This window comes from Colobus angolensis, unplaced genomic scaffold, assembly GCF_000951035.1.
Source record: "Colobus angolensis palliatus isolate OR3802 unplaced genomic scaffold, Cang.pa_1.0 Scaffold386, whole genome shotgun sequence".
Classification (NCBI taxonomy): Eukaryota; Metazoa; Chordata; class Mammalia; order Primates; family Cercopithecidae; genus Colobus; species Colobus angolensis.
The window spans coordinates 1,818,426-1,837,908 of NW_012117221.1; the positions used below are offsets into that span (position 1 = coordinate 1,818,426).

Sequence of the window (19,483 nt, forward strand, 5' to 3'; positions counted from 1 at the left end):
CCTCAATATCACCATCAGAAAAAGTGCCACGAGTTATCCAGAGAAATCTGCATTTCCGCGGTTCTGCCACCTTTGAGTCTGTCCTCAACACTACATCAGAGAAGCTACCGGAGAGCGCTCACACTGCTCCAACCTCTGCAGGTTCCCAAATGATGTCTGTGCTCTGAGTTTTCCTGGTAAGAGTCTCCAACTGCCCACTCAAACCCAACAAGGTATGTTAGAGTCCATTTCCATTGATTCCATCATTCCCTATATTCCTGTTGATGGCAATCTCTTAGAAAGTCCAAGACTCCCTAGTTGTCCCTCATCCACCAGGGTTATCCACATACAGCTGTGTTCCAAATCTATCCCCACAGACCCTGGGACCTGCCTTCTGGAATAACGGTGGGTTTCAGTAAATCAACTCATATCCTAAACTTCCTTTTGAGCTACTTTTCCTTCACCTGATTGCCTTAATAAAAATCGTGTTGTCTTCTATAACAGGGACTGGAGGTGAGGAGGTGTCTCTGTTGCTCCTGATTGTCTTCCCACATCATTCTCTCTCCTTCCTTCCTAAAAGCTTCCAGCTCCTTTGAAGTATCATATTATATATCCAATACCCTTTTTTAAATTCTCTCTCTCTCTCCTCTCTCCTTTTTCTCTCTCTCCTTCTCTCTCACACACATACACACACACCTTAGTGACTTCCTTATGTATGTAAATGATCATTCCAATATCCTGGAGTTATATTCCCGATCTCTTCTTTTCTCTCTCTCTTGTTTTTTATTATACTTTAAGTTCTGGGGTACATGTGCAAAACATGCAGGTTTGTTACATAGGTATACACGTGCCACAGTGGTTTGTTGCACCCATCAACCCATCATCTACATTAAATATTTCTCCTAATGTTATCCCTCCCCTAGCTCTCCTACCCCCTGACAGGCTCCGGTGTGTGATATTCCCCTCCCTGTGTCCATGTGTTCTCATTGTTTAACTCCCATTTATGAGTGAGAACATGCGAAGTTTGGTTTTCTGTTCTTGTGTTAGTTTGCTGAGAATGATGGTTTCCAGCTTCACCCATGTCCCTTGAACTCATCTTTTCCTATGGCTGCATAGTATTTCATGATGCATATGTGCCACATTTTCTTTATCCAGTCTATCATTAGTGGGCATTTGGGTTGGTTCCAAGTCTTTGCTATGTGAACCCTAGAAGAAAACCTAGGCAGTACCATTCAGGACACAGGCATGGGCAAAGACCTCATGACTAAAACACCAAAAGCAATGGCAATAAAAGTCAAAATTGACAAATGGGATCTAATTAAACTAAAGAGCTTCTGCACAGCAAAAGAAACTATCATCAGAGTGAACAGGCAACCTACAGAATGATCTCTTTTCTAATGATCATATCCTTCACCTTATCTCAGCTTCTGCCATTGCCATCCCCTCTAGACCTCGCTGTCACCAGTCCAAGTTTCCTAGTCTCTGACAATCACCTCTTACCTTCTGGGATCACTCCTTCAAGTGCTTTAACTCCATCAGTTCCCATACTCTCCAGGAGCCTCTGATATATCACGTTCCGTGTTCTCTTTGGAGAAAACCCTCTAGAAAGAGTTTATAGTCTTGTCCTACACTTCTTCTCCTCTAGTTCTAACTTAGATTCTCTCCAATCAGGGTTTCCAAGCAGGGGAAGGAGGGAGGAGTGTAAAGGAGAAAGGAAAAGCCGTGAAGAAGGGAGGGGAGAAGAAAGGAAAGAGAAAGGGAGGGGAAACATAGGTGGAAGAGATGAAGAGGAGAGGAGAAGAGGAAGAGCAGGGTGAGGGGAAGGGGAAGTCAGAGTAGGAAAGGAGGGTAGGGGAGGGGGAGGGGAAAGAATAAACAGGGAAAAAGAAAGAGGAAGGTGGGGGAGCTGTCAAGACCCATGGAAAATGCACCCTCTCAGTCAGAAGACATGCACATTCCAGTCACGAACAGAGATTGGAGAGGAAAAAAGAGTCAGTGCCTGTTGAATATGCCAAATGATGGGGACATATATTAATCTTGATAGATTATAGATAGAATCCTACAAGCATTGGGCATTGTACAAAAGACAGAAATAACCCCTGCAAAAGAATAAAGTTCGGTTTCCTCTCGGAGAGCTCTTACAACAATCTCTAAAGATTTTTGAACAAAACATTTGGGACTCAAGAATTTTGTTGAGACTCTGGGTGGGATATATTTTTTCTTCTTCTACTTTTCTGCATTTGCCAATTGTTCATACCATGCATATATTTAGTTATATTGAAGATAACCTTAAAATATCAGGAAAGGAAGCTAGGGGCAAAATGTTCAAGCGCATATTCAACTGAAGTCACTGTTTGAATTTATCCTACCATGAACCCATTCAAATTATATTAATCAGCAGAGCATCAATATTGTGTGCATTAAATAAAAGTTTAGGATTGATTACTCCTTAGAGAAAATGCAAGAGTTAGATTAGAGATTAAATTATAAGTCCTAGCCTCTTTTATCCCTGGAATGGTTTGGACCAAAGTCAAGTATTAATAAAAAATGATCAGAAACATTTTGCCTTCCATGTTTTAATTTTTCCTGAATGCATTCATTATGCAAATAGAATCTTTATTGTGTCTACCAAGTGCATGGTAACATCTTGTCTTCTGCATTTTGACTTTTATTGAGTGTGTCCTTCATGTGTATCACAATGCCAAGTGTAAGATAGGATTAAAAGGTGAATCAGATAAATTCTGATGTATAAAATTTGGAAAACCATATTAAACAATGTTTTGGCTTCAACAAACTGCCAAGATGACTCCAGCTTTCCTAACCTGAGACAAAATGGATTTATTACTGATAATAAATTAGAGTCGGTGCCTCATACAGATGCAAATTATACTGCTTCTCAGATGTTGCTATTAATAAACTTCCATTGCTCCCCAGTGAAAACAAAGCATATGCAATGATTCCTATTTAGTCCTTAAACATTTCACTCAAGAATGAACACTTAATACCATTTTAATAGGAACACACTTCTTAAAGAATTCTCAACTTATTTTTTTTTTCATTTCAACAAGCTGAAAAATCCTACAATATTTCTTGACTTACATTTATGTTATCACAATCTCTAAATATTTATTTGCCTTTTTAGAAAACAGCAACTTGGACTTTTAAGAGAACAGTCTACTTGTAGTAGATAATGTAAGAAGCTACTCTGGTTCCCATCTTAAAGACTAATCAGATTTTTTTTTTCTAGGCACGTGCTTCCTGTTAGTCTCCAAATTGTGATAGTATCTATTACTGAACCTTCATTGGTTGAACCTTTTTTCTCAGGTTTATTTAGTTAAGACTGAGAAACCACAAAAGAATCTTTTCGTGTTTAGAAAGAAATGCAGAATTCAGATAAAACTGAAAATGAGTATAAGTGCTTTATGAAAAGTGCATAGGAGAAATGAGAATCAAGCTTACCAATTATTAGTCAACATCTACAAAAACATTAACAATGTAACATGACATTTGTAAAAGGCTTTATATTTTATGCCGGCCTTTCATTTCTGCCTCAATCTTACAAATATTTTTAAGAAAGTATAATATAACTAAAATTATTCACTGTTCTTATAATTAAATCTGTAAAAATATACTACTTTCTCCATACTAACCACTATGAAACAGAAATGAATTCCTACCTAACCGCCATATTTCACTGAATCCCCCATTGTAAGACACAATATTACTTTATGTGCCACTAACAAGGAAACAGTAATGCCAATTAAAGGGTTTGCTGCCACTGATTTTAAGATGCATCTCCATTTTAGAGATGTTAAAATGTTTTAAAAAATGTGTTTCAGATTTAGTGAAATATGGTATGTGTTTCATAGAACAATATCTGATGTAACTAAATACATTGAGCATTAGTGAAAGTGTAAGGACCTGGGTAAGTACCTTCATTCAGTACAACTTTGTATACTGGTAGGTTAGCAGTAACTTTGGTGGTGAAGTTGAATTGTAGCATCTCTCCTTACTCTGCTTTAAATTATTTTATTTATATTGGAATTGCAATTGAAATTACATAAAGGAGAACAAGCATGCTTTTTTGTAGACAGGGTCTCAATCTGTCACCCAGACTGGAGGACAGTTGTGCAATGATGGCTCACTGCAGCCTCCAACTCCTGTGTTCAAGTGACCCTCCTGCCTCGGCCTCCTAAGTAGCTGGGATTACAAGCTTGTGCCATCACACCCATGCATGGTTTTTAATATGAATGACAGAAGCAGGTCATCAATGTATATACTGTATTTATCAATGTACATCAATGTATACCTTTATCGATATCTGTATTTGTTAAATTCAAGTTTCCATTCATTCACCAGAGGTATCATCAATGATTGAGGGGCAAAAGTACATTCTGTGCTCATAACGAATTCAGTTTAGCAGAGGGGGTAGACATGTTAATTACCAATAAAAGTGTGGCACTTTTTATTGTGACAAATTAGTTACATTGGGAAATATGTTTGCCAGAATCCCTTTACTGTGATTCCAAGTTAGGGTTGATCAAAAGAGGAACTTGGACTTGATTTTGGAAGGCAGAAGTGAGGAAGTGGTCATTGTCATCAGAGTCAGTGATAGAAAAATAGAGTAACGCCCAGGGGGTTCCAGCTTGCCCTTGCTTGCCTTCATTCCACGTCCTCACTGCTGATCCCATGACCAGTGGTGGCCCCATGTTCATTGCAAGGTTCTTGGCTGCAGAGCCACAGAAACATAACTACACAGAGGTAAAGCTTCTCTTAGGCCTTCCACGAGTTTCTCCTTAGCAATTCCACTTCAAAAGCTGGGCAGGCTCTCAAGTTGACTTGTCAAGAACTCCTCTGATCCTCCCACTCCTCTTCTGTTTCCAGGCTCCTTCTAAAATTGTGTAAGCTCCATTTCCTGAAATAAATTTCTCATCCCATAACATGCATGGTGACTGTGCTTCCTTGACTGACCCTGACACATAGCATTAGAAACATAATGAAGGGTGGGGATAGATCTGCATATACAGATGCATGTGTAGAGGTCATCCCATTCAGGAGGAGGAAGTTGGCAGCAGTGGAGGGTTGAGAGGACCCAAAGCAAAGGCAGAGCCAGGCTGTGGGGACAGCTTCAAAGGGCCGGCTTCCTGAGAGAGCATGGTTATTTCTTACAGCTTTAGGGTCACACACACAAGGCTTGGTTATGGAGGGTGGAGGCTCGACAGGCAGGGGCCAGACCTTATCCTGAAAGGGCAGTCTTCTCTGATTTTCTTACTCCTCTTTGGAAGGCTACTGAGTGGCAAGTTAAAATGTAGTATTTCCCATGCTCTACCATAAGGTATTTGGAAGAAGGGGTAAAGATTTTACACAGAACTTAGAACTATTGACTTCACAAAAATGTATTTTACAAGTTTTCAAGGACATTTTTTCAGTAATGCTATGTGACTTTTTACCATTTGAGGCTGCATGACTGAAAATGTCTTTCCTTTTTAGAAATCTAGGGCCTGTTCTTTTCCCTCAGAATCCTGGCAACATAGTCTTATTTTCCAACATTGAGAATGGCCAACAAAGGTGCCTAAGGCTAATCTGATTCTTTCTCCTTGGTAGGTAGTGTTGTTTCTAACTATGAAAGGGACACAATTTTCTGTTTTTCTAGGGCATTCAGAAAGTTCACTAAGATTATTTCCAGACATAAATCTGTTTTTAATATTTTTTTGTGGCACTTACTAAGTGATGTTAAATTGAATATCCAAGATTTGGGTTGTGAATATTTTCAAAATTTCAGTTCAGGGATATATCTTTAGATCTTCTACTGGTGCATCTCCTCCATTCTGTTCTCTCTCTGGATTCCTCATGTGAAAAGAGTCTACTTCCTGTGACTATTCTCATGTTACTTTATTCTTTCATATTTTTATCTCTGAATTTTTTTGATGACTTTCAAATGAATTTCTTGAGTTGGTTTTCTAATTTATTAATGTGACTTCTAACTAGGTCCATTCATTGTGTCAGTAACCTTTTTTTTTTTTTTACTTCGAATACATATTTTTACTCTCAAATTTCTTTCATTGCTTGGAATCCTGGCCTTATTTTAGCAATGTAGTTGCCTTTGAATCTCAGTGATTGCATTTTTCTTTCTTTTCTGTCAGGTCTCCTTTGTTCAATCTGCTGATTCTTTCCAGTTTTCCTTGTCTTTTGGGGATACCATGTAGGGCAATTTACATTTATAGATGAGTTCAGTATTGGTACCTAATAAATTGGTACCAACATAGATGTCTCCTGGGATTCACAAATGATCTTGGAGTCATGAGTAGGTGGTTCTACTTTATGGATATGGATGCCAAGAAAAGACCAGAAGACAGAACTACTTATCTTAAACCAGTGATCCAGCTGATCTGTGGGGTTTTGGAGCAGTCAAATCCTCAGCAAAGTGTTCTGCCAAAAAATGACTAGGGGATGTGGTGGGAGTAAGGTTGCCAGATTTAGCAACAAACAAACCGATGAACCAGGATGCCCAGTTAAATTTAAATTTCAGAAAATCAACAAATAATTTTTTAGTATAAGTTGGTTCCAAATCTTGAAGGGGACCTACATGTACTAAAATATTATTTGTTTATCAAAAATTCAAATTTAACTGGCATCCCGTGTTTCATCTGGCAACCATAGGTAGGGAGCAGATACTGTACTGAGAAGCTTCGTGGTCAGGGATTCTGATGGAGGTCCTCAAGTCCCTTGGCTTGGCCCCCTCTTACCTTTTCTTAAATATCCTCCTCTTCCAACCCTACTTGTAAAACCCTAGGAAGTTGGTTGTGTGACAGTTGTAAGAAGTAGGAAAGTAGGTCCTGGAGATGGCAAGTGGAGGCAGATTGAGGCACTACATATTTTTTTTTATTATTATTGCTTCTCTGTATTTGACATGGGAGCCTCAGATTCTATTGGTGGTGCCCACTTTCTATTGGCCTGAATAGGCTCCTTGGGCTCTCACGTTGACAAATTCTCTACTTTCTATAACAGGTCGACCAGCCGAAGTAAAGGCTGGAGATTACAAGTTGGCTAACTGCTCTTGTTGCAGGATGCTTGTGTGATTCCTTAAGTCCTACAATTCTAGGAGGCATCAAAGTTTCCACTCCAATTATTCTAAACTCTCCTTTATACCATGTCTTGGAGGCTTGAAATTTGAGGTTTGGGGTAACCTGTCCATTTACTTCTCAGGCAAACTTTTTCTTTGCTTGTTCATAAAAGGGATATAAAAGGCGTAGTTTACAATTATGTGGTCAATTGAACTTGGTAGGTCTGATTTCAAATTTCCTATAATTTTTCTCTTTCTGTAGTGTGGGGTCTATGAAATCCAAAAAGAAATGAAGAACTGACTGGTTTACTAGAGCTTAAATCAAGGAAATCAAGCAAGACAATAAATAAACAATGTAAATTGGCAGTTTGCATACCTCTGCAGTAGCTCTCTGAACCGGACCACAAACCATTGGGTAGACACAAGATGATGCTGCTTCCCACAAGGTCAAATCCAGGGTGACATCGGACCCCACAGGCTGCATTGAAGTGGTTGTTGCAAGTGTTTTGGATAAAGTAACCATTTTCAGGAGGCTTCAGGGCAGGGCAGTGGACAACTAACATTTACAAAAATAAAATTGAAAAGCAAAGTTAGACTTTCATCTATGGCATATCCTGTATTTTTCTTTTTCTTTCAAGGGGACATTTATGCATATGTGCCAATTGCCTACAGCATTTTCATTTACTGCATATGGATTTTCAAGTACATATTTGGAAGAAGAACCCTTATATCTGATTCCTATTAGGTACTAACTCCCAATTAAATTTTAAATACAAACTAAATATTATTTTTTAAGCTTTAAAAAAATTATTTTGTAGTTCTTTACCTTTATATGTCATTAGATACTTTTCCTCTTGACTAAGGTAGAACAAAATAGAGAACAAATAAGGCAGCAAAGTATATTTGCTACAAACCCCAACAGCCACAGCTTCTTGTACGTGGTATATGTTATTTCAATATTTTTAATTTTTGGTATGAATAATACTGAGACTCTTTACTTATACAAATATATTATTTCAAAGATAAATGTGACTAAGATGAGCTCATTTTTATTCAAATTTGTTGTTAAAATTGTGGCTTTTCTTTTTTTGAATCATTTTAAATGTTTTCCAGGTACTAAGCCTTTCCGATCTCAAGGTGATGTTACTCCCAGCATCTCAGTTCCCCTTTCACTGGAGCAGGACAGGAATATGTTCTGTGATAAGAATGTTATAAAAGCAAATCATCCCACTCCCCCAAAAAACATGATTACAGAAAAGAACATTAAAGATCATTCTAAATGAATTGGATGCAAACACAAGCACTATTTCTCTCAGAGAAATCAGCTTTTACATTTCCTATTTTCCAACTGTGGGAGACTCACGTTCACAGGTCTGGCCAGATGCCCTATATCCCTCTTTGCAGACACAGTCTTCAGGGGACGTGCTTCCAGGTGGAGAGGTGTGATTTTCATCAGGACATGGAATGCAACTGCTGATTCCTCCTGGTGAACCTTCAGGTTTGTATGTCCCTGACGGGCAAGCTGTGGGCAGACAAGCCAGAGAAGTCCATGTTATGTGGCACCTTAGCTGGTAGTTAACAAAATGTTTGAAATTAACATGGGAGAGAAAGGCAAAGAACAGCTTTCCATAGAAATAGTGATGTAAGCTGGGCATGGTGGCTCACGCCTGTAATCCCTACACTTTGGGAAGCTGAAGTGGGTGGATCGCCTGAGGTCAGGAGTTCAAGACCAGCCTGGCCAACATGATGAAACCCTGTCTCTACTAAAAATACAAAAAATTAGCTGGGCGTGGTGGTGCACGCCTATAATCCTAGCTACTCAGGAGGCCAAGGCAGGAGAATCGCTTGAACTCAGGGGGGCAGAGGTTGCAGTGAACCAAGATTGTGCCACTGCACTCCAGCCTGGGCAACAAGAGCAAAACTCCATCTCAAAAAAAAAAAAAGGAAGAAAGTAATATAATTCAAGCAAAGAGAGAAACCAACATTTTTGTTTTTTAAAGAATGATGTCATTTGTTATTTGCAAGGTATGAAGTGGCCTCTTATGTCCCACAATTAAGTTTCAAATACAACACAACACAGCATGAAATGTCTGGGCTGATTTGTGGGAAAATTCAAAATAGCAACTTATATTAAGTCATTAGGAGGAATCAATGATCCTCAAAAGATTAAAGAAACCTTGATAAGTATGATGTCCCCTACAGCCCATCTCCTCCATCCTGTGCAGCTCACCTCTACCATTGAGGCCCAGCCCCTCTCTTAGCAAAGGAGAATAACTGCAGATATGCAAAAAGCCCCATTGTTTCTGTTCAAAGATCTTGAGAAAGGATGAGGAGAAAGTGAAGGACTTGAGGAACATAATCCAACTGACACGAACTAGGCCCTTTGTACAAAAAAGAATTAAAGACCCTGCTTTTCCCAGGCTCATGGAAAAAAAGGATTAAAAGCAGAATCTAATTGACCTTGCTTCAAATCTTTCCCTACACAGACAATGTATTTGAATTTGTAACTTAATCCCTCTGGAATTATGCATCTGTAAAATAATTTAAATTTCAGAAATTTAATAATAGAGAAATTGTGGAATCAAGAGAATTGCAATGCTCAGTTAAGCCAGTTAAATGTGGCATAGTCCCAGGTTGCATTTTACTATTAAATAACAGTTGCAACCAAGCAGTGTGCATTGATGTGGGGATATTTTACATAAATTATCTCATTTAATCCTCACGGTATGAATAAGCAGCACTACAAGAGTAATATTATTAATATTTACATTAATCTCATGAGTATTATTATATCCATTTTAAAGATCAGAAAATGGAGGCTTAGAGACATTCAATGACAGCTAAAGTTACTCAGTTAGTGGGTGACAGAGATAGAATTTCAAAGCAAATATATATATACCATTCACTAAGTCCTAGGGACTATTCTGTATATATTATCTTGTTAACTTCCTAATACCTTATGAAGTAACTAATATTATTAATCCCATTCGTAGATGGGAAAACAAAGCCACTAAGAGTTTAAATAACTTGTCATAGTTACACAGTGAGTTAAGTGGCAGAGCTAGGATTTGAATCCAGACAATTCAGATCCGGAGTCCATGTTCTTTACCACTGCACGTGCTGTGACTCAAACCCAGGCCCCTTGGATACTAAAGCTAAATCATTGTAATCTACTAAAACTATAAAAAATCATATTGAAAGGTGGGATTCATAATATGTCATTATTTGAAAAGCCATGCTTCTATAATTCTTGACTTTCTTTAAAAACAAAAGATACCATTTTCTCATGATATATAGTAGCGAATTCTAGATCTGGCTAGATTTGTGACTATGAATAAAGGGAACACTTAAAAATAGTAACAACGATATAAGACATGAAAAATAATGTAGCATAAAGGAAACATGGCCGGGCGCGGTGGCTCAAGCCTGTAATCCCAGCACTTTGGGAGGCCGAGACGGGCGGATCACGAGGTCAGGAGATCGAGACCATCCTGGCTATCACGGTGAAACCCCGTCTCTACTAAAAATACAAAAATTAGCCGGGCGAGGTGGCGGGGGCCTGTAGTCCCAGCTACTCGGGAGGCTGAGGCAGGAGAATGGCCGAAACCCAGGAGGCGGAGCTTGCAGTGAGCTGAGATCCGGCCACTGCACTCCAGTCTGGGCAACAGAGCGAGACTCCGCCAAAAAAAAAAAAAAAAAAAAGGAAACATTACTTTGAAGCATCGTATTAGCAATACTGAATTATTGAATTATTTATATTACTGAATATTAATAGTATAATATTTTTCTATAAAAATATCAGTAACTATCTGATCAGGATCCTCAAAAAGATGAAAGACAACATGGTTTCCTTTAAACAGAAGTCAGCAGCTATAGAAGAAAATAATCTAGATAAGTAGAGAGATAGAAAAGAAAGTTTAAAATGTAAATGCAAAATTAGAATTGTCATTGGGCCAGTAGAAAGAAGCCATATAACTCCAGAACAAGAGAATTGTGTAGACAGAGAAGTAATGGTTGTGATATTAATGCAAGGATATATTCCTAACCTGGAGCTTTAATGCAAAAGTACTCATTAAATTCCAGGCAAAATTAACAGAAGTCATATCCAGGATGCAAGAAAAATATTGCAAACTTACAGGAAAGAAAATTAAGATACTCATAAAGGGGAAAATCAAACTGATATTTCATTTTTTCTTTGCAAAAACAAATGCCAGGAAAAAACTGAATATGATATATAGCTTTGTGAAAAAAAAAATGAACTCTAAATTTTATTATGTGGGCAAGTCATTGGTAAGTAAGTGGGAAGAGAAAGACATTCGAGGATGTGCATGGCTTTAGAAAACGAAGCCGTTTTATTTTATGTCCAAGCATGGTGGCTCATGGCTATAATTCCAGCACTTTGGGAGGCTGAGGCAGGAGGATTACCTGGGCCCAGGAGTTTCAATACCGGCCTGGGCAACACAGCTATACCCGTCTCTTAAAAATATTTTAAAAATTAGCCCGGGCGTGGGTGGCTCATGCCTGTAATCCCAGCACTTTTGGAGGTCAAGGTGGGCGGATCATCTGAGGTCAGGAGTTTAAGACTGACTTGGCCAACATGGCAAAACCCCATCTGTATTAAAAATACAAAAGTTAGCTGGATGTGGTGGCAGGTGCCTGTAATCCCAGCTACTTGGGAGGCTGAGGCAGGAGAATCGTTTGAACTCATGAGGCAGAGGTTGCAGTGAGCCAAGATCACACCATTGCACTCCAGCCTGGGTGACAGAGCAAGACGCCATCTCAAAAAGAAAACAAACAAAAAAAAGTAAACGCAGTTATTTATAAAAGAGAGTATTGTCACAAATCATATATTTTGTTTGATTATTGTAGACCCCATCTTGCTTTTTATCCAGGCTGCGCTCAAACTCTCAAACCTCCCAGCTCAGCCTCCCAAATAGCTAGGACAACAGGCATATATCACCAGGCCCAACTTCAAATCATAGATTTCTTTTCATGGCTATTGGCTCTCTGACCTTGGAGACCACTTTGATTCCTCATTCCTCCTCTATCTCCTTCAATATATGTTCTTTGGTTCTTATTCCCTAAAAATCTTCTACATTACTTTTATCTTAGATGTGACCTCAGCATCTCTCTTCTGGTTTTTACAACATCCTCCTTACTAGTCCCTCGGCCTTACCTCTACCCTTCAATCCATTTGAGATGTGGCGACCTGAACATTTTTCAAAACTATAAATTCAGTCAAATCATTTTCCACCTAAAAGTTGTACCAACCAGATAAGACCCTCTCTCTTTAGCCTGGAATATAAAGGTATCTTTGATCTGTCTGTAACCTTCCTACCTCTGCAGCTGCAATGAACCAGTGCATATCATAAGCTGGTTAGAACCTGCTTCAAGATCAACCAGTGCCTAGTTTTGTAGTATCCCCCCTCCCCTGACTCCCACCACATTTTCAGGGAGTTTGAGCAATTTATTTCATTTCTCTGTGACTTGGTTTCTTCACGTGTAATAGGAGTAGTACTTCCCTTGTACATTTTTGTTGTTGTTGTTAGGATTAATTGAAATCATGTGAGTAAAGCAACAATGCCTGGCATGTTGTTGGCATTTGGGAAATGCTAGAATAATGTCCCCAACCCTTCATTTTCTCAACCATAAAAGAGATAATTATACTTCTTTTACAGATTCGTTGTGCCAGATAGATGCTCTGGCGCTTGGTAAATATTACCTTCCTTTCTTTCCCTTTCCTATCTTCCACTTCTGCATTTCTGCCCTCCTGCCTCTGAGTGAATCTCCAGCATCCTTCAAGACTCTAACTCATTCTTTAAAGGTTCTCTAACTTCTTCAGACAGATTTTGTTGCCTTCTCACAGAACCCAGGGAATACACTGCCCATTCCTCTGCACTGGCACACATCACACTCTTTGTAACACACAGGTTTCTCATTCCCTCAGTGGGAAATATGCTCCTATATGTTCAAAGAGTCTTCCAAGTACCTGACCTGGCCATTGTCCAGCCAGTTGCCTGAGCTGGCAGTCACTCAATCAAAGAAGAGCAAAGAAAACAAGCCCTGCTAGAGAGTGGAGGGTGGGTTTGGTGTGCAAAGAGAGTAGTAAAGTCAGGAAGACTAACAACAGAATGAAATGAAAGCACAGTAGACTTGGAGTCAAGACAACTGAGTTGCAATCTTGGCTCTTCCACTAACAAGCTACGGGGCCACTGGCAAGTGACTTTTTTTTTCTTTCACTATAATATACAGAAGTTACAAGTAAGGATGTCTATGATCTTTCCAAGGCTAACCTAAGATGATTCCATAAATAGAATAATACTAAAAAGCAACTTAAAAAATCCTCCATATGAATGGTCAGATTCTGGCTACAGATTTTATTAATTATTTTTTAAAATAATACTGCATGAAAAGGACCTAATCTTATAGTATTACTCTCCAAAATCTTTTGAATAATCAAGTGTTTAAAACACTGGAGAACAGAATTTTGAATAAAAATATCCAAAAGTACATTTGGAAATGTATTGTGAAATTCATAATGATAATGAAAAACAGACTTTAGGAGAACTATTTAAAGGCATTGCACAATTCTAGTGGGAGAGGTGTAATCAACTTCCTTGATTCCCAAGGGGGAAAATTCCTCATCCCAAACTAAGCAAAAGTTGAAAGAAATGAAATACATCTTTGGTTTAAACAAGTTTCACAAGTCTTCGTAAAGGGCTACGAATTGTTTTCCCTTTTTAATATGAGATGTTTCCTTCCTGGAAATGTACCAAATATTATTTCTTAATTGTTCTTTTTGTTGTTGTTAAAATAAGCACTTTCTCTTTTCAGAAATATCTTGGCGGTTATCAGCTACTATTACTGGAAGTGTGAATTAGTGAAGTTATCACGTTGTACTAACATTCGATTTTTCTTCAGCTGACCATGCAATTCTTTGACAGAAGTAAATAAAAACACCAATCAGTTTGGAATTTGTAAAACACAAAAAAATCTCCACTCTCTCTAATATATCTTACCCATTAAATATCAATTCCTTAGATGACTATTTTAGTATTAATAACATATATTAGACAGTGACTTACACTTTACAAAATTTCTCCTTATACATGTCTTAGGTTAACTTTTAAAAACCCTGATAAATATTAGGAGCCTTTACTTCCTTGCACAATTCATCTTTAAAAGTTAACAAATCACTTTAAAGAGTTTTATGGCAGTTGCATGAGCTGCATTTAGACTGTGCACTCCACAACTTCAAGTGTGCCTGTTTATGTGAATAATAATGGCATTCTTTGGAGTTGTACAACACCAAGGCTCTACTTTCTGCTACAAATAGGTAAGAAACCAAGCAAAAATCTGGGCCCGCATTCTCTTTTCGACTTAATGGATTTGATCTGAATAAGGAATCTGTTCCTACAAAGAGTTGTGCTAAGATTTTCGACGTAGGAATACACTGCTCTAGAAGAGAATGTGTTTTCTCCATGTCGAACCAATGTTTTCAAAAATAAGACAAGGACCCAGGTGTGCTTATAGGGACTTCGTTTTTATGAGGCAGCCAAGATCCTTTCTATTTTCCTCAATGAATTAGATGAGGAGACTTTCAACTGCCCTGAATTCTATACATCCATACCTGTGTAGAATGCATTAGCAGCCTGTCATTCTCCCTGTGACTGGTTAGCTTATTTGGCTGGAGTACAGCCTATTTGGACAAAGTTGTGCATTTGAACTCTGGTGTGGTGCCATGGCAGGAAACGGCACCCTAACTACAGGATGCCATATTGCAAATGTAAGCACATGCTCAGACTTGCCAGGAGATTAGTGATGGATCAGGACAAGTCTATCAAAAAACAAAACCCTCAAAGGACTGTGTACAAAAGAGGTTGCATCAGCAAAGTAATTTTCATATGTTGGGAATCAATATATGTGTATTCAGAAACACACACTCAAAAATACACACATATATTCACACATCAAAACCGGCTGTGTAGGGAACATTTAAATGAATCCCTTGTTGTTGAAAACTCCGTATTCTTTATTGTCTTAAAGTGTTTACCATCTGGATGAGAAAGGTGACATCATCCTGATTTTTATAATTAAAATTTCATTGGCAAGTACTTTTAGGAGAAGCCCTCTGGAGATTTTTTAGAATTATCTTTAACCTTATTTTTATTTTCTAAAATAGCTAATAACTCAGAATCATGTAAGAAAGAGAAAAAAATTACTAAACAAGTTTGGTTTAACTACTCTTTTAATGTTTGACACTTACCTAGATTCTAATTTTTTACAAACTTAAACAGCTTTTCTCTAAACATTTTGTTCCCTTAAATATTTGATCCATTTTTTAAATATTTTCTTAGGCAAAAGAATATTAACTTTATAAACCCATGAGTCTCTTGTCAAACTATTTTATATTCCCATTATCAGGATTGAAAGTACATGACTTAGTGTACTCTTCATTTTCACTGGGTATTAACAGTTTTAAAAATTACCAGTGGATAATTATTTAAATACGAAGGTCTGTGAACTTCAGTGTAACAGGGTTTCAACTTGAACCTAGAGTAGATCCATCCCTGGGATTCAGACTTGTGTAGGTCCAACAGAAGTTGATTTGTGTGAATAATTTGAGAGCCTTCTGGGAGAAAACTCCATCCGTGGCAGGGATAACATTTAAAAAGCTACAATTCAGAATGGCATGATTGTTGATCACTGAGATCAGACATCCTCTGTAGCAGGAAAGCAAGGTTCTGCATACCAACTTATCTGCCAGATGTTACCTTTATAGATGCTGGATTGTGGGATAGGCCAGTGGGCCTGCAAAGGGGGTCAGATCAGCAAAGAGGCACTCAAGGGAGTTGAACAATAGCAATTTACCAACCAGCACGTAAGTATTTCGGGATTTTAACAACTTTTACAACTGTATTGTTGCATACTTGCTGAATGTTAGCCTGTCCTAAAGAAAAAGAGAATTGGCATATGTCAGCCCTAATGACCCTCGATCTTAGCAGCTAGGAAGGAGAAAAGATTCTGAATGTAGTTTGGTGTTTATTGTCAAACGTATTTCCCTTTGGGTCCTATAAAGAGTGGTAACTTATGAGTAATATTCAGGCCATAGTTGGATTTGATTTTTTTCTTTCTTTACTCTCTACTTCACATTCAATAAGAAATTAAGGTCTGTGGGGGTTTGGAAATATGGATTATGTCAGTTGTTATCCATTTCCATTATTGGTACACTGATTTAAAAGCCTTTTTGTTTTAGGCCTTGATTGTCTCTAACCTCCATACATACGCTGCCTTTTCTACTTTGCTTCGCACTCAGTGATTTTCAGCCACAGGTGCCAAATTAGTATTCCTATAACATTGCTTTTATCTTGCCACTTTCCTGCCCTAAGATCTTCAATAGCTCACTATTGCCAGTTAACCGAAGGCCAAGTCTTCAGCCTGAAATTCAAGTCCCAGTACAATTTAGAATATAGTCCTTACTATTACTTGTCTTGCCTTGAATCCCACTTTATCCATAGATTTTTCCTACCTTCCCATCCACGCAAGCTACCTCCAGTTCCCATCACAGGCTTATACTTTTCATTCTCTGCAAGTCTTCATTTCTAACTGTCCAAATCCTATCATTCAAACCAAGTTCAAATCCTGTCACCCCCACAACTAATGGGAAACATTTTTGAATGCCTATAGCATTTTGTATATGATTTATGTCACATTATTTTTATTTTCATTCAATCATAAAATTCTAAAAAACATTCAGTTTACCCACAGGAAGACAGAAAAAAAAATAAATGGAGAAACAAAAATCGGAGATAATAAACAGAAAACAAAAAATAAACTGGCAAACTTAAGCCCTAACATATCAATAATTACATCAAATATAAGTAGTCTAACTATACCAATTAAGTGATAGGGATTGGTAATAGGGTTAAAAACACGATCCAGCTATATGCTGTCTACAAGAAACTCACTTAAACATAATATAGGCAAGTTCAAAGTAAAATTATAGAAAAAGATACATTGTGCAAACATTAATGAAAGAAAAGAAGGAATGTATGTTATATCAGATCAAGCAAGTTGAAGGGGAAATTTATAGTGCTAAATGCATAAATTAGAAAAGAAGAAGTCTCAAATTGATAATCTAAGTTCCCACTTAAAGAACCTTGAAAAAGAAGAGCAAAATAAACCCAAATTAAACAGAGGGAAGGAAATAATAAATATAAGAGCAGAAATCAATAAAATTAAAAACAGAAAAAAGAGAAAATTAATAGAATAATGATTTTGAAAAGATAAAAAAATTGATCTAGGAAAACTGATACAGAGAAAAAGAGAGAAGGCACAAATTACCAATATCAGGTAAGCAGACTCCATGGACATGGAAAAGATACTATATACTTTGCACAGCTCTACTTACATATCTGACAACCCAAATGAAACAGACCAATTCATCAAAAATTATAAACTATGATAATTCATACAGTATTAAAAATGATTTGAATAGCCCTATGGTTAAGAAAGTTGAAGTCATAATTTTAAAATGTCCAAAAAATATCCAGGTCTAGATGATTTCAGTGGAAAACTCTACCAAACATTTGCCAAATATCTACCAAAAAAAATCAGCACCACTTCTACATAATTTCTTCCAAAAAACAGAAGAGGGAACATGTCCAAATTCATTTTATCAAGCTAGTGTTACCCTGATACCTAAGTGAGATGCAGAGTATAAATGAACAAAAAACTGCAGAACAATATCTTATAAATATAGACACAAAAAATCTTAACAAAATATTAGCAAATAGAATTCAGCAATATGTAAAAAGAATTATACATCATGATTAAGTCAGGTTTACTGTAGGGAGGCAAGACTGGTTCAATATTTGGAAATCAATCAATGTAATCATATTAACAATATTAACAGGCTAAAGAAGGAAATGCACAAGGTCATGACAATCGATGAAGAAAAATTTCTGCAAACAAAATTGTAACCAATTTATGATAAAAACTCTCAGAAAAGTAGTAATAGAAGAGAATTTACTCAACTCAATGAAGAGAAACCTCAAAATCATACAATTGTTATTATTATTATTATTATTTAGGCAGGGTCTCACTCTGTTACCCAGGCTGGAGTGCAGTGGCACAGTCATGGCTCACTGCAACCATGACCTCCCAGGCCCAAGTGACCCTCTCACCTTCGCTGCCATAGCTAGGACTACCAGTATGCACCACCATGCTTGACTAACTTTTGTACTTTTTGTAGAGATGGGGTTTTACCATGTTGCTCAGCCTGGTCTCAAACTCCTGGACCCAGGCAATCTGCCTGCCTCGGCTTCCCAAAATGCTGGGACTTCAGGTGTGAGCCACAAATAATATTATTCTTAATAATGAAAGTCTGAATGTTTTTCCCTTATGGTTGGAAATAAAGCAATTCTCTGTTAAAACAGTAGTGGAAGTTCAACCAGAACAGTAAGGTAAGAAAATGAAATAAAAGGTATTCAGATTAGGAAGGAAGAAATAAAACTAAACCTATTTATAAGTGATGTGATTCTCCCTATAAGAAATTACAAGGACTCTACCAAAAGCAGAAAACCAAAACCCTCCTAGAACAAGTTAAGCAAGGTTACAGGATACAAGGGAAAGAAACACAAATCAATTGTTTCTATGTACTAGCAGTGAACATGTGGGCACTGAAATTAAAAATATGTTTACAATTATTTAAAATTGCTCAAAAATAATAAAGCATTTAGGTAGAAATGTAACAATGTACAAAACTTATATACTATACAATGCTTAAAAGGAAATCAAATATCTAAATTCATATATCATATTTGTGGATTAGAAAGTTCAACATAGTAAAAATGTTAATTCTTCCATAATTAATATACAGATATAATAAAACTCCTAGGAAAATCCCAAGAAAATTTTTAAAAATGTAGACAATATTACTCTAAAATTTGTATAGGAAGGCAAAGAAATTAAAATTAGCTAAGACAATTATCATAAAGAAGAATACAGTAGAAGGAATTAGTCTACTTGCTTTCAAGACTTATTATATAGCTATAATATTCAAGACTATGTGGTATTGACAGATCAACAGAAGAGAAGAGCAATCCAGAAATACAGCTAAACTAATGTACCTGGCTGATTTTTTTTTTTTTTACTTTTTAAAAAAATTATACTTTAAGTTCTGGGATACATGTGCAGAATGTGCAGGTTTGTTACATAGGTATACATGTGTCATGATGGTTTGCTGCACCCATCAACCTGTCATCTACACCTGGCTGATTTTTAACCAAAGTGCAAAAACAATTTAATAGAGGAAAAATAGTCTTTTCAAAATTATTCCGAGGGGGCGGAGCAAGATGGCCGAATAGGAACAGCTCCAGTCTCCAACTCCCAGCGCGAAGGACACAGAAGACCGGTGATTTCTGCATTTTGAACTGAGGT

The 19,483-nt window shown here is 37.3% G+C and overlaps 1 protein-coding gene across 1 annotated transcript in view; it reads right to left on the reverse strand.

Moving 5' to 3' along the window:
- SVEP1 (sushi, von Willebrand factor type A, EGF and pentraxin domain containing 1) overlaps positions 1-19,483 on the reverse strand; it is a 225,115-nt gene that overhangs the window by 145,941 nt on the left and 59,691 nt on the right. The window contains exons 4-5 of the mRNA XM_011954605.1: positions 8,406-8,564; positions 7,419-7,598 (exon numbers count right to left, since the gene is read on the reverse strand). Of these exons, the coding sequence (XP_011809995.1) occupies positions 7,419-7,598; positions 8,406-8,564 (339 nt within the window). The remainder of the gene's footprint in view (positions 1-7,418; positions 7,599-8,405; positions 8,565-19,483) is intronic.